General features: G+C 39.6%; 1 protein-coding gene across 1 annotated transcript; it reads right to left on the bottom strand.

The window, feature by feature from the left end:
• Nucleotides 1-4,859: 4,859 nt before the first annotated feature.
• Nucleotides 4,860-8,994, bottom strand: LOC141631992 (uncharacterized). Its single transcript, XM_074444590.1, has 5 exons — nt 8,863-8,994; nt 8,685-8,781; nt 8,286-8,354; nt 5,733-6,229; nt 4,860-5,647 (listed from the first exon to the last, which is right to left on the bottom strand). The coding sequence occupies exons 1-5, from the start codon at nt 8,992-8,994 to the stop codon at nt 5,039-5,041; spliced, it is 1,404 nt and encodes a 467-aa protein (XP_074300691.1). The 3' UTR covers nt 4,860-5,038.
• Nucleotides 8,995-17,204: the final 8,210 nt, after the last annotated feature.

Here is a 17,204-nt window from a genome sequence, read left to right as displayed (position 1 = left end):
ACAAAGGAAGCAGTTCAAGGCCATCTCCCTACACAAGACCTGACAGATCAGAAGTCAACTATACACATGAACAACGAGGTAACTCCTATACTTATCCTCCTGTCCAGGAATATAACTTCTCTGTTGACATTGCAGGATTAATCAAAAGGCTTGACCATATGGGAGACATTGTCAAGTGGCCAAAGAAGTCAGACAACCCCAACTCAAGAAAGGACACCACCAGGTGGTGTGAATTTCACATGGACATAGGTCACACAACAGAAGAATGCCTGGGATTACGGAGACAAGTGGCTTACCTGCTAAAGAAAGGATACCTGAAAGACTTGATGCAAACAAAGAACAGGGAAGATGACGGAACAAGAAGAAACACAGAAAGGCAACAGCGTGACCTACCCCCTGCACCACCCATTTATAAAGTCAAATTCATCAATGGAGGATCAGAAATTTGTGGCCTGACCAGTTCAGCTGCTAAGAAAATTGCCAGGGAGTCAAAAATGAAATCTCCTTTTAAATCTATCAATTTACCTCAAATTACTTTTGACGACACTGATATGCAGGGCATTCCAGACCTCCACCATGACAGCCTGGTAATCACCATGCAAATAGGGACTGCACGTGTCATGAGAATCCTGGTAGATGGAGGCAGTTCAGTAAACCTGATCATGCTTGATGTCCTTAAAGCAATGAAGATTGATGAAAGCCAAATCATAAAGAAGTCTAATGTCCTAGTAGGATTCAGTGGAGAAACAAGAAACACACTGGGAGAAATACACCTGCCCACATATGTGGAAGGAGTATCTTCATATGAAAGATTTGGAGTCCTGGACTGCCTGTCATCCTATAATGCCATATTGGGAAGACCATGGATCCACAACGTAAGAGCCATACCCTCCACCTATCACCAATGCATCAAAATACCAACAGAATGGGGAGTAGCAACCATTAAAGGTGAACAAAAATCTGCCCAGGAATGTTATCTTGAGTCATGAAGCCTTCCAAGACAGGTAAGTCCTCGCCTAGCAATTAAAGTACCCTGTCGGGACAACTCATGTGGCGAAACCAAAATGGAAATCGATCAAGTAATTTTAGACCCGAGTACCCGACAGGCACGCATCTTGGTAGGATCGATGTCCCCGATCATATCAGGCCGTAATTAGTAAATTTTCTTAGAGGTAAATCTTCATGTTTTGCCTGGTCACATTTTGATATGACCAGAATAGATGCCAATATTATTACACATAAACTAAATGTTGATGAGTCTTATAAGCCTGTCAGAAGAAAAGAAGAAAGTTTGCCATTTGAAAGACATGCTATCATTAATGAAGAAGTAGACAAACTATTGGACATGGGGATGATAAGAGAAGTCATGTACCCTAGCTGGCTAGCCAACGTAGTGGTGGTTCAAAAGAAGAATGGCAAGTGGAGAGTTTGTGTAGATTACACAGACCTCAATAAAGCCTGTCCAAAAGACCCATTTCCACCCCCACACGTAGACGCAATGGTGGATGCTACAGCAGGACACGAACTCCTGACATTCATGGATGCCTCAAGTGGATTCAACCAAATCAAGATGCACCCATCTGATCAGGAACATACTGCATTTATCACGGAAAGGGGCATATACTGCTACACAGCAATGCCCTTTGGCCTGAAAAATGCAGGGGCAACATACCAACGCCTAGTCAATACAATGTTTAAAGACCAAATAGGGGACACCATGGAAGTCTATATTAATGACATGGTAGTTAAATCAAAGAAAGCTGAAGATCATGTCAAGGACTTGGAAACAGCCTTTAAAATCCTAGAAGATTTCAATATGAAACTCAACCCATCCAAATGCCATTTCGGGGTATCCTCAGGAAAATTCCTGGGGTACATGGTGACCAAAAGAGGAATAGAAGCTAGCCCAGAACAAATAAGAGCCATACTAGAACTGGAATCCCCCAAGTCAGTCAAAGATATTCAAAACCGACAGACGAGTTGCGACCACTGAATAGATTCATTTCCGGATCATCGTAAGATGCAAGGCATTCTATGACCTACTCGGGAAGAACAAAACATTCAAATGGTTGCCGAACACGAGTCACCTTCCAGGATCTCAAAACATACCCGACTACACCTCCGCTATTTGCCAAACCGGACAAAGGAGAACCCCGACGGTCTACCTATCTCGTCACGTAAAAAGCAATGATAAGTGGAGTCCTGACCAAAGAAATTGATGGCCAACAACATCCAGTCTACTATGTAAGTAAAAGTCTCCTAGATGCAGAAACCAGGTATGGCCTACTTGAAAAATATGTACTTGCTTTAGTAATGTCCTGCACTAAACTTCGACCTTATTTTGAAAGCCACCCAATCGTTGTAAGAACCAACTTGCCTATCAAATCTGTCCTGAGAAAGCCTGAGTTATCAGGCAGAATGGCAAAATGGTCAGTACAAATCAGCACCTATGATATAACCTTTGAACCCAGGACGACAATTAAATCTCAGGCATTAGCAGACTTCGTGGCTGAATTCAGTCCTACCCTAGAACCAGACCTCATAAAAGAGGTCAATCTTCTTGACACCCAAAAAACAGACCAGGAATGGACTCTCCATGTAGATGGGGCAACAAATATGAAAGGCACTGGCCTAGGATTAGTCCTAAAATCACCACAGGGAGACCTGATTGCACAGCTATTAGTTTTGAGTTCAAAGCCACGAATAATGAGGTGAATATGAAGCCCCGATTCTTTGGATTAAAGGTATGTATAGAACTCGGTGTAGCAAACCTCAAGGTAAAAACCGACTCTCTTTTAATTTCCAATCAAGTTAAAGGAGTATATCTTTGCAAAAGATTCAAAGATGATACTCTATTTGGAATATGTCAAAAACCTTTGCAAAAATTAGAACCTTTGACATTGACCAAATACCAAGGGACCTAAATACCGGGCGGATGCCCTAGCCACTGGGATCAAATTTCAGCCCTAATTTGTGTTTGACAAAATACCCATCGTCCCCACTTTGGAACCAACCATAGAAAGGCTGAACAAATTTGCCCTATCCAGGAAGATACAAATTCTGGACTAAGCCTTACTATGATTGGTTCCTACTGGGATACTCCCTACAAATAAAAACGAAGCAAGGGCCCTGAAAATCAAAGCATCCACTTATACCATTATAAATAACACCTTGTTTAAAAAGTCTCAGGCTGGACCTTACTTACGTTGCCTGGAACCAAATGAAGCCAGCCAGGTCATAGAAGACATACATAATGGATACTGCGGAAATCATAAAGGTGGAAGGAGCCTGGCAAGCAAAATTCTCAGGACAGGCTACTTCTGGCCAACCCTGAGAGCTGACTGCATAGCATACAGCTCAAAATGTGAAGCCTGTCAAATCCATTCCCCTTATATCCATCAACCATCAGAACTACTACATTCCATCTCGGCCCCCTGGCCATTTATGAAATGGGGCATGGACATAGTAGGGAAGCTACCTCGGGCGCCTGGATGAGAAAGTCTTCATGCTAGCAATGATCGACTACTTTTCCAAATGGATAGAGGCAGACTCTTACAGGCAAGTCAAAGAAAAAGATGTCATATCATTTATCAAAAGGAACATCATATGCAGATATGGAATACCTTCAGAAATAGTCTGTGATAATGGAACACAATTTGTGGGAAAAAGAACAGCTAATTTCTGTGCACAATGGAATATCAATCTAGTCACATCTACACCAGGCTACCCTAAAGCCAACGGCCAAGCAGAATCAAGCAACAAAGTAGTAATCAGTTGCCTGAAGAAAAAGCTGAAAAGAAGAAAAGGAAGATGGGCAGAAGAGCTCCCCCTAGTCCTATGGGCGACAGACCACACCCAAAAAGCCAAAGGCCAAACACCATATTCCCTGGTCTATGGTCACAAGCGATAATAAAGCAGAAATTCATGTGCCAACTACCAGCGACTGAACACAATAGAAGAGAACAGGCCCCTATTACAAGATAACCTACTCTTAACGGAGAAGAACCGAGAGATGCGGCCAAAGTCGGGATAGCCGCCTACCAACAGGCGGTAGAGAAGTTACAACAAGAATGTCAACATCGAGTATTCAAAGAAGGAGACCTGGTACTAAGGAAAGTTTTCCCCAACACCAGAGAAAAGAACGCAGGCAAACTAGCCCCTACATGGGAAGGCCCATACTTAATTGATTCAATAGTGGGACAAGGAGCTTACAGGCTACAAACTTTGGAAGGAGAAATGATCCCCAGATCTTGGAACATTTCCCACTTAAAACTATTTCATATCTGAGAAGCAGGTAAAATCATCCACCCTATATACATGTGCTAAATTCCATACCTGCTATGTGCTAAGTTACCACTTAAAACTATTTCATACCTGCTATGTGCTAAGTTGCTTACATGTTATTTTTAATTTTACCCAAAACTTTATTTCAAATCCTGAAAACTTGTTTTACGCCTTCTTTTCACTTATTATATGTTACACTTTAGGCTTAAACAAATGTTCAGGATTGAGGGCCACTCCACCTAACCCGAACAAACATTTCTAAAAATGCTCTAATTTGGCACCGCCGCCTAACCCGAAAAATAAACTGAGCTCAGTACATAAAAAGACAAGTACAAAGGTGGAATAGACCATAGTACTTGTCAAAAAAGCCCTCCTGACAGGCTGAGGGCCATAAGCCCTCCTGACCGGCAACCACCCTCATTCTTATAAGCCCTCCTGACAGGCAGATAAAGCCACCATTTCCTATAAACACAGGAATGAGGGCCATAAGCCCTCCTGACAGGCATTACTCTAACAAAAAATATCACATGAATATACAGGTACAAATCCCAGTCAAAAACAGCAAGAAAATCAAGGAAAGGATATATATATTAAAACCTACCCAGGAATACACCCCTCCCAGGCAGGAAGAACACACCGTTTATCCAGGCAAAGCCAACAAAAACCAAAACAAATCCTAAATTATTTGTTCAGGGAACATCCCCCCCTGAATAGGCCAAAACAACACAAAATCCCACAAACAGAAAAAATCAAACTAGCCCACCTTGGACACAGTAGCAGAACCAATCCCCTCGTCAGCAGCCTCCTCTTCTTCATCTCCTTCACCATCACTGTTTTTCCCTTTGGATGGAGGAGAGTCCACCTCCTCGTCAGCATGCAACTTACAAAGCTCAGGATAAGTGATATTGAGATCAGCCAATTCCTGATCAGGATTCCAAAAAGGCCTGACTTCAGCAGGCTCTTTCATAGCATCCACACGACCCTTGCCAAAGAAATACAATGCAGCATCTTTATACCTGGCCTGAACCTCATCCCTCTCTACAGCCAACTCCTCATTTACCTTTAACTGCTCCTGCATAGCCTGTTTTTCAGCCTTCAATTCTTCCTGGGCAATATCAAACTTAGCCTGAAGAGCTTTCAAGGCATCCTGAGCAGATTTCAGCTTAGCAGACTCCACCAGCAACCGAGCCTTCCCTGCCTCATTATCCTCCTTCAACGAATGATTCTCAGCCTTGGACACCTCCAAATCAGCTTTAAACTTGTCAGCATCTTTCTTCAAGATTTGTACCTCCCAATCCAAGGCATTTTTTAGACCATGGACTGATTCCAGTTGACAGGCACTCCTCAGCACATCATTAACATTCTAAAACAAAAGAAAATGCCCATCTAAGCCACAAAAAAAAAACACACACAAAAACCCACAACAAACAAAGACAAAAAATATATACCTCCTGAAGCATGGTAACCAGGTTGGCAGCATAATCCCTGGAACGATACATAGCAGCCAAAGCACGAGCAGAAGCTTCCTCTGCCTGGTACTTGAAATAAGGATCATCAACCACAAAAGCCTGAGCCTGAATTTGATCCTTAGCAAACTGGACCTCATCCATACGAGCCCTGACTCCCCTGACCTCATGAACTCCTCCCAAAGACTCATCCACTCTCTTCCTCTTCTCAGGACGATCACTTTCATCCACAATCTTTTCAGGCGACACCAACTGAGCCCCCTGCACAGATTCCTGAATTTGAACAGCACTATCACTCCCCGTTGCCTCACTACTCTTTGACTTCTCCCCTGTAATTTGAGAAACCCCTGCCTTCACCAAAGACAGACCAAAACTAGCAATTCTGGCAGAAGCCCTGGTAGCTGCACGACGAGTTTCTAAATCAGCAATATAAGCATGAATCCAATACAGGAAACAGAATGACAAAACAAGCAAAAGAACTTACTCCCTGACGAAGATGCCCCTGGAACCTTAGTGCTCTTCACAGGCTTATAAGTGCTCAACTTAGCCTTCTTAAAACGAGGCATAGCAGCTTGCCCCAGACAGGCAGGCCAAGCCCTCTCCTCTTCAGGCAACGCCATAAACGCTGCTATCCGGTCAGCCGACCCCTCAGCATCAGGATCATTCACCCAGTCATTTACTAAAAGAAAGCACGGGCAAAGTAAGTAAACTCTCCAAAAAATATTATTACCAAACCAAAAAATAATGCAGGAAAGAAAGATTACCTCCTTCAACAGCTGGGTAATTAAGATAGTCCAGGTCAGGGGCAATTGAGTCAGCCTTGATAAACATATAAGTTTGAGCCCAGCCTTTATCATCCCCTGAATCAAAATTGGTGATCAGGTGAGCCATCTTTGACCTGACTCGAAAATTAAACCTCCCAGTAGAATGACTCTTCAGGTGATAGACATTCTTAAAATCATCCAGGGTAATAACCAACTTATGCTTAGAGCATAAATGCTCAATAGAATGGACAATCTTCCAAACCATTGGCATGAGTTGAAACGGAGGAACCCTAATAGCCCTAATCACCTCAGCCATAAAAGGAGAAAGGGGAAGTTGACCACCACCCCTGAAAGCCCACTCAAAAATACAGAACCAACCCGGGCTACTCCAATTAGCCCTGATAGGACCATTCTCAGGAATCCAAACTTCAGCCCCATGAGGAATGAGACCCCTGCCCTTTATATAATGCTCAAAAGCAGGTTTCAGTTGATTAGCCTCATGGAAAGAGACTGCCAAAGCCTTATTAGGAGAATACTCAACCCCCTTATAAGACATAGACAGAATCTCTGGAGGAGGAACAACCTCCACCACATCATCCTCAGGGATGACATCGGGGACCCCTCAACCTCGGCAGAAACCATTTCAACTTCAACAGAACTTTTTCAACCTCGGCAGAGCTTTTGAAGTCTTTGTCTTTCTCCGCCACCAGCCATATATTATTTTTTGGGAAATGAATTTTTTACAAAGAGAGAATTTTTAGAAAGAGAAAGAAGAAAATTAGAGATTGGAATGTGAAGACATACACGGAATAAGCAGGATATTTATAGCCGCAAAACAATAACGGCTAGGAAAGCAAGTGGTTAAGATCAATCATGACTCTCCTAGGGTTTTGTGAACCTACCCTATTTATGGTAAGTAACCGTTACAAGAAGTTGAATCAGACACAAATTCTGAATCCGATAGAAAGTCCCTGCACAAATCACTTGCCTGGCCCAAATTTTTATCTCCTCATTCCTGGCCAGACTCAATAAAGGAATAAGCAGATAAGGGGCAATTGTTGGGCCCTAAATTATCCTGCCTGATCAGGTATAGCCAGGTAACAGTGACAAGGACAACTTCCAGGCAAAAGATATCTAAAATCAGGCATTACTTCAACACAGATAGGCACCAAGCAGGAGTTGATAGAAGACAGGCGAAAGATAACCAGCAGCCTGAAAAGGAAAAGCACCAGGCTACTGCAGGCAACAAACAGGCAGTTTTATATATGTTCCCTACAAAAAAGGAAGACCAATTCCAGAAAGCAAAGATATAGGGAGCAGTCAAAGCAACGGCTAAGAAAGAAGCAACCATCTCCGGGTAAATAGGGCACACTCCCTATTTACGGGGGAAAACCTAAACTAAGCACAAAGACAATTGGAAGCAACCACCTATAAATAGAAAGGAAGAGAAGACAAGAAGGATTATCTGAAAGACCATCACTTTTACTCATATTCTTTGTATTCTTAAGCAATATATTACTTTGTCACACACGATATAACAATACTCTGTCAGGCTATCCAGAATCATAGTAACAATCACTCCTGGCTTGGTGCCCGTGGTTTTTTCCCTTATTCCCAGGGTTTTTCCACCTATAAATCCTTGTGTCATTATTTATTAGTTTGTTTTGCATTTAATTATACCAATCAGGCAAGTTATTCGAGTTAGATCACCCTACATATAAATCCCTGGCAGGACGCTCTAGATCAATAAAAATCCTGCCAAAACACTTACAAAGGTCAGACATAGCAATTTCCTTTGATAAATCATTGATAATGTTTCGCAGTAAGGAAGTGCTAGAGGCTGTAAGAACAATGTCATCCACATATAAGAGCATATAAGCGGTGTCATGACCATGGGTGTAGATAAACAGAGATGGATCACAAATACTGCTACAAAATCCTTTTGATAAAATAAAGGTTACAAACCATTGATACCAAGCCTTTGGGGCTTGCTTGAGGCCATAGAGAGATTTTCGAAGTCGACAAACATGATGCGGAGCCGTTTGGTCGACGAAACCCGACGGTTGATGCATATAAACGGTTTCAACGAGGTCCCCGTAGAAAAAAGCGTTCTTGACATCCAGTTGATGGATGGGCCATGAACGGGTGATAGCAAGACTGAGGACCGTACGAATGGTGGTAGGCTTCACTACCGGGCTGAATGTCTCGTCACAATCAACACCTACCTGTTGACATTTACCATTTACTACAAGGCGAGCCTTGTAGCGCTGTAAAGATCCGTCAGATTTAAATTTATGACGATATAAACACATACAACGGATAACAGAGGCGTCAGTGGGCCGAAGTACCAGTTCCCAAGTATTATTAGAAATTAAAGCACGATATTCGTCGTTCATCGCGGCAGCCCAGTTCGGGTCTTGGAGGGCTAGGCGAGGGCTTTTGGGTATTGGGGAGAGGACGGGTGAGGATGTGGTAGCCATGACACGGGGTTTGAAAATCCCGTTCATGGCACGAGTGGTCATACGGTGATCACGAAAAGAGGATGGGGAAGGGTCGTGTATGTAATGAGGGGTGGTAGCTGGTGAATTTATGGCAGGGGAAATGGTGTTGGGTGGTGGCTGGGCAGGGGAAGAGGTGTTAGGTGGGGTCGGGGTAGGTGTAGTAGGAGTGGCAGGAGTTGTAGGAGGGGAATGCGAGTGGGAGGGGGTTCGAGATGAGGGAGAACGAGGGGAGTTGGGTGAGTTATGGGGTGGTGGAAAGGGAGGTGAGTCAGGGGAGGTGGTGGGGGAGCTGCGGGTTCAGGGGAGGGGTTGGATAGGAAGGCATCGATGAGGGCAGGGGAGAGGGTAGAGGACGTGTTTTGGAGGATGGGTGCGTTGGACTGTGGCGCTGGGTTGGCCTTAGCGAACGGGAAAACTGATTCATCGAATGTGATGTGGCGTGAGATGATAAGTTTACCACAGGCGGGGTCAAAACATTTGTAGCCACCGAATTCTTGTGGGTAGCCTAAGAAGACACATCGAATGGACCGTGGTGCGAGTTTATGGGGACGTTTGGAGGACAAATTGGGATAGCAAGCACACCCAAAGACTCAAAGATGAGAATATGAGGGGTTTTGAGGAAAAGAGCGGAAGTGGGGGAGCGAAATTGGAGGAGTTTTGTGGGAAGAATGTTGTGGAGGTGAACCGCAGTGTGTAGGGCATCGACCCAAAGCTCAAGCGGCATAGAGGCATGAGGGAGTAAGGCAAGGACAATTTCGTTAATTCGACGGATCATTCTCTCGGCCTTACCATTTTGTGGGGAGGTTTGTGGACAGGAGAAACGAAACACAAAGCCATTTTTGTGGGCAAAATTTTTAAACTCATTGTTATCGAATTCTCATCCTAAATCACACTGAAAGGCTTTAATGGAACGGTGAAATTGCGTTGTGATATAATTACGGAAATTTACAAATTTGGTGAAAGTTTCGGACTTGAATTTTAATGGGTATATCCAAACGTATTGTGTAAAATTATCAATTAAAATAAGGTAATATTTATACCCATTTTTACTCGTGATCGGTGAAGTCCATAAGTCGCTGTGAATGATGTCGAAAGGGGGAAGCGTATGAGATGTAGAATCAGTGAAAGGTAGCCTTTTATGCTTACTAATTTGACATGAATGACAAAGGTTATTGTGCTTGCTATTACAATCAATAATGGAAGACGACTTAAGAAAATTAAAAATGTTGGCACTCGGGTGACCTAATCGGGAATGCCAGACTTCGGATGACATGGCGAGGAGAGTAGGACTCGACACAGGTTACTTGGTAGTGGAAGACACGGTTGACACGGGATAGAGATCACCACCACTATTGCTCCTTAGAATCAGATTTCCATTCGCTAAATCCTTCACAGAAAAACCACAAGGATCAAATTCGACGGACACGTTATTATCTTTAGTAAATTGTCGAACGTTGATGAGATTTTTAATGATATGGGGAGTATATAGGACGTTTTTTAGTCGGAGGGAGCGGGTGTGGGTGTCGATATGGGTATGTCCAGAACCGTGAACTGGTATACTGTCGCCATTCCCGACAAAAATATTTTTAATCGTGCTATAATTAAGAGGGGAACGGAAAATACCTGCGTCCGCGCTGAGATGCGACGAAGCTCCTGTATCCATATAGAACGGACCATAGGGTTGTATTGTCATCACATTAAAAGCTTAGCCGAGGTCCGTGAGCTGTGGTTGGTCCTAAGAGGTGACATGGGCCTGACTATAGCTGCCAGGCTGCTGTTGTTGTGGCCGAGTGCTGCTGGTCCGAGAGAAGGGTGAACCAGATGGGGGTGGCATAGGCCACGGCTGCCAAGGGTTTGTCAACCCCGGGTAAGTAGGGTACGGGCAGGGTGGTGGCGTCCACGGGCTGGGCCAGCCGGGCATGGGCCCCCAGGCAGCAGGGGATGCGGGTTTCACTTCGAAAATCTCTCTATGGCCTCAAGCAAGCCCCAAGGGCTTGGTATCAACGGTTTGCAACCTTTATTTTGTCAAAAGGATTTTGTAGCAGTATTTGTGATCCATCTCTGTTTATCTACACCCATGGTCATGACACCGCTTATATGCTCTTATATGTGGATGACATTGTTCTTACAGCCTCTAGCACTTCCTTACTGCGAAACATTATCAATGATTTATCAAAGGAATTTGCTATGTCTGACCTTGGTAAGCTACATCATTTCCTTGGGATACAGGTAACTCGTAACAAATCGGGTATGGTTTGATCTCAGACACAATATGCTCGTGACATTCTTGGACGTGCTTCCAAGACCTCCTGTAATCCCGTCACTACACCTGTTGAAACCGGGTCCAAGCTCAGCTCCACTGCCGGCCCATTGTTCGCTGACCCGACCTTGTAACGAAGTTTGGCCGGTGCTCTTCAATATCTCACTATCACTCGGCCCGATATCACATATGTGGTACAACAGGTTTGTTTATTTATGCATGCCTCCCGTGAGCCTCATTTTCAATTCTTAAAACGAATTTTGCGCTATATTAAGGGTACTCTTGACTACGGTCTCACCCTCACTAAGTCAGCCACGCATTCTCTGACCGCCTATTCCGACGCTGATTGGGGTGTGTGTCCTGATTCACGACGTTCTACTTCCGGCTATTGTGTGTTCCTCGGCGATAACTTGATCTCTTGGTCTTCCAAGCGTCAAGCTACCATCTCTAAATCTAGCGCGGAAGCATAATATAGGGGTGTTGCAAATGCGGTTGCCGAAACTAGCTGGTTACGTAATTTACTATTGGAACTTCGGGTTTCCATCATGTCGGCAAGCTTAGTCTATTGCGATAATGTTTCTGCTGTGTATCTATCCGGCAATCATGTTCAGCATCAGCGCACAAAACATATAGAGATTGATATTCATTTTGTTCGCGATCAAGTACGCCTTGGGAAAGTCTGCGTCTTTCACGTTCCAGCTGAGTATCAATACGCCGACATTTTCACCAAAGGTCTTCCCAAGCATCTCTTTACACGGTTTCGCTCCAGTCTCAGCGTTCGTCTTTCTCCCTCTCCGACTACGGGGGTGTATTAGTAAATATTATGTTTGATTGTATATATCTTCTAGATGTATCTTATTGTTATTTGTTAACATAGTTAGAGATTCTCTTGCCTTGTATTTAGGATCCTATTATTGTACTTTGCACTATATATATTGTTAATAGAAGAACTCCCTTATCAGGGAATTACCAAACTTACATGCCTTTTAAACTAAAAAACTTTGTGATTCTAGGTGGAGAATTATACGGAGTAATTGCTACCTAATTACGAATTACGAATTACGAAGTACGCAATTGTGCCCTCTCCTTTCTCTCACGTCGTGCACGGGTATTGGGCGGCAAAACTACGGAGTACGGAGTACTAAAAATTAACCGTTTGTGTATGTTTTCTTTTCTTCTTTTCTACGGAGTATTCTCTAAAAACAGTATATTGGACTAATTTTTCTTATTGGGTCCGTCTTATGTTATAAGACAGTCCTGCAGAAGAATTGCTGTTGCCCATGGGATATGTTTGCCATTATTGGGCTCTTAAATTACTTAGAATTGTTGACCCGTTTACAATAGTCCAACACAAATTTAGACTTCCATTATGCATCATCTCAAATGCTAATTCAACACCACTCTCAAAATCCAAATTTTCACAACTTCACTTAATTATTCCAAAATACCATTAACTAGGTAGTATCCGCGCTTCGCGCGGCCTGTTTTAATATTTTATGATTATAATTGAAGAAAAATTATATAATTCATATATGACCTTCAATATTTTCTCTTATAAATAATTTTTTCTCAAATTTAATATTTTTAAGTTTAACTTCAATGTTTTAAAATAAAATATATAAAAGTTTTAATTAAAACTAATAAGTGATAATTAATTATGCATGATCAATGTTTTATAAATAAATTTGTGACTGATGAAATATCATATTAATCAAAATAAAATTTATTCGAATAATACAACAATCAACAATAAGTTCTCAAAGTATATCATTTCACGATACTTTATGTCTCAAATCAATTAGTATTTATTCAAATTGATGTGAACATAGTTTTATGTAATTTTTAATTTTTTATGTATAACATGTGATATTTATCTATCAAAAATATAGAGTTCAAACTCAATTTATTCAAATGTTTTGATTGTGTCTTGCATGTGATATGTGTCAAACATATCTATGAGAAATTTACACCTTTTGTTTTTTTAAACAATTATATATAATGATGCTTAAGAGTTTATTACCTGTAAATATAATAGGTTGAACTTTCTCAAATATTATTTTTTGATGTTTAATTTCAAAGTATTTAAAAGATAACATATAAAATATTTAATTAAAAGTAATACAGAGTATTTGGTTAGTTATAATCAATATTTTATATTTGACTTATACATATTTAATTAAAGATATTAAAAAAAATGTAACGTTTTTTCTACTTTTTCATGTCATTTATAATATTATATTACTTAATAATTATTACTTTTGTTTTGATTATTCAAATGCACTCGCGATCACTATGTACATACACACCCGTACACATACTCGTTATCACACTATTGAAACCTATAAAAATCTCATATGTATTCAGTTTGTCCAATATAATTTTTTTCATTCTCATACTATAAAAACTTATCTCCTAGTAGTTTTTTTAAAGTTGTGTTTTTAATATATACAATGACTCTTCCAAATATATTTTTCTTAATGGATTTAATAGTCTAAGTTTTATAACTTTCTCAAACTGTTTTTTTACGTAAATGTAAAACATTGTGAGACACTCACTTTAATCATCTCTACATATCAAAATAAATATTTCAATAAATATAATGAAAATTATAGTCAATTGAAAGCATTTTTCACAATGAACGTAATTATTTTACATTTTTTAATTTTAATCAAAATAACTTTTTCGTAAATTTAGAATCAAATCACCGTAATTATTTAATATAATTTTATAATAAAATTTATTAAACCATAATTAATACTTTGCTGAGATTTATACAGCATTTATTATGTTTGTATTTAATTCCAGCTGTAATTAATACGTATATTTAAGGCTGGGTTGACACGTGGCGCATCCACAACGTTTCAACCAGTTATATATCTATATATATATATATATATATATATATATATATATATATATATATATATATATATATATATATATAAGAATAAGATATGCTAAAATGAGAATTCAGGCAATTACTCTTCTAAATCTCCGTTTATTTTCCAAATAGGTATCCAAATCAACTCTTATATACCGTACTAAACTCGTCTTATCAAATGTTCCATATCCTAATAAAAGACTAGGTTGAAATTTCTATGTTTGAAGTCATACCCTTTCAGACTTGTATTTAGCATTGCCAGGTTGAAGATATTAAAGCCTTTAGTTCATTTTTTTTACTTGAAAATGATCACTACTCCTCGTGGTGAGCGCAGGGCGGAGGCAGCTATTGGGCTATAACCCCGGGCAAAATGCTAAGTAAAATTTAGTGCAGCCAATTATCATATTCCAGATGTAGCTCAGTTGGTTTTTGGCTCAACTTACAACCTAGAGATTATAGGTTTGATTACTTGTAAATACATTTTACATGCTAATAGTGGGAGAAACAGCGCACTAATCAACCTAGGCCCTTGTTATCCAATGTCCTCAAATTCTAGATTTCACTCTCATTTTTCTCCTCTATAGTGTTGTTTTACATAAACTGTGATTACCATACAAAAAAATCCTTTTGTAAATTATAGAACTACTATAAGATTTTTTCACCATAAATAAAAGTGTATCCTTTCTCATTACTCTGCTTTACTACTGCTAGAAGTCTAGAACCATCTAGTTCAATTGTACAATGGTAAATTGGTAATAAAGATCTTCGAATATCATCATTCACATTACATATAACGTTGCACAAATTGTGATACGATTATATCCGTCTTAGAATGAAACGGGTCAAATACTAACTCACTTGACTAAATTAGACAATTATTTTGCTAGTCTCTAGGTTCTTTCTTTTTGTCTTACAGATGATATTTGACTCGTTTTAATCTTAAGACGGATATGTCCGTCTTAAATTAAATGAGAACTTGTGATACACTTTATCATAGTTATAAATAAGACGGACACATAAGAATCCGTCGAGTTAAATCTTACTAATATGTAACATCTAGCATGAGCGCTCGTCCCTACTACATTGGAGATTTTGGAAATTTAGCTAAATTTTCGAATTTTTTGTAGTTTATCATATGACATTACCGATTAACCTTGCTGGAATTGTTTGGCGCCTCTAGATCCTAACTCGGTCACTCGGCTGCCTCGGGTAAGATAATGTAACGCGTGTTTAATTTTAAAATTTAGCCCGAGGTGAAAGTAATTCCTGGCTCCGCCTCTGGGTGAGCGTCAAACTGTTTTAGCCAAAAATTGACCAAACCTATTAAATCGTTTTATGGTGGGTCAAAGCGATCTACTCTATTTAGACTCGAAACGGGGGTTAGTTTATATGTGATTATGGTAAAAGATGGACGAAAAATAAGCGAAAATAACGATAAAAGCAAAGTAAAAGGTGATGTAAAGAAATAACGACACAATAAATTGGTGACGCGAAAAATGCGGTGTGGAAAAAACCGCGGGAAGAGTTGGTATCCCGCAAATTCACTATGTGAAACCCGGGTACAAGTACGAGCCAACGGGTCGGCAGATATTGAGAACCGATACAACTTTTATGGTGCTAAGTATTGATAAGAATGATCTTTGGATGGCCACTTGTATTATGTTGATAGTAATTAGTGGAGATTATGAATTTGTGATAGTTTCTGATGTCTCCCCTTTTTCGTTGATTTGATGCTTCTTTTATAACCTTAAAAATATCTCACCAATTGTTTCCCTTTGGCATTCTCCTTTTTTGTTTCTTTTTTTTTTAGACAAAGGGGTACTATTTTATCAATAAAATAAAGTCATATTACACGATACCATTAACATACCAGTCTTGATTACGGCTAAGAAAAAACTTGCATTCTCCTCTTATTCCCTACTAGGTTTAAATCCGTGAAGATTCACAGGTCCACCTTGATAATTTTAATATTTTATACTTATAATTAAAGGTTTTTTTTTTGATAATTACTATCTTATTACTACACTGTTTTAAGAACTATTATCAAAATAATTTCGGTTTAAAAACTACTACCAGTAAGTTTGAAAAAAAAAAAAATCAAACTTATTAGTAGTAGTTTTTAAACGAAAATTATTTCGGTAGTAGTTGTTAAAACAGTGTAGTACAAAAGTAGTAGTTATAAAAAAACCCTATAATTAAACACTTCTACTATTATTTTTATGATGATGTTACTATTCACTTTACGCCTTTACGGTGAGAACTTTATTCGTAACATATCTCATTTATCTATAATGTTGTATCCATTTAGGTTTTATGTTGATTTTACGATGATAAATTTGAATCATGTTCTTTATTAATGTGTCCGGTCACCTAATTACTCATTTTCTCATATATCGTGTGATGATCCTTATGCGTAAAAAAGTGGGTTTCTTACAAAGGAATTGGCTCACAGTAGGAGATCGTATCACAGTTTGTAACAATAAGAAACCATCTTACACAACTCTTTTATTTCGTTTTCATAAAAAAAAAAAATACTTGTGTTGTTAAAAATAAGTCTTATATTTTATAAAAATTATGATTCATAAGCACTTGGATGTCAAGCGTGTTTGATAAGATCATTATCCTCACTCATATAAGTACGGTATATGACTCGATTTCTATGAAACCTCAAATCACCATTGATGGTGCGTGATATGTTTATAAGAGGTGATGAATAATAGAGAAGGAAGAAGATGAACAATAAATCTTGTAGTAGTATATTTCAGAAAACTTAAGTTGTTACAATGAGATATGACTTATGAGGGTATATAGAGAAATAAGAAGAGTTAGCTAGAGCCCTTAACTTTGACTCCTAACAAACTCCTAACTACTCTTTACCTAACAATAGTTAATACTCCGTAATTGTATTTTATCTAACCCACTATTTCTAATCCAAGTTAAGCTTCTGATGATTTTCCACTTTAAAAACAAATCGTTTCTTAATAAAAATCTCAAACTTTTGTGTCACATCATCATTTTTTCCATCCTCCAACTGTGTGTTAACTGTTA

This window comes from Silene latifolia, chromosome Y, assembly GCF_048544455.1.
Source record: "Silene latifolia isolate original U9 population chromosome Y, ASM4854445v1, whole genome shotgun sequence".
Classification (NCBI taxonomy): Eukaryota; Viridiplantae; Streptophyta; class Magnoliopsida; order Caryophyllales; family Caryophyllaceae; genus Silene; species Silene latifolia.
Note: the sequence above shows the minus strand (reverse complement) of the source record. Positions and strands in the feature narration are given on the sequence as shown.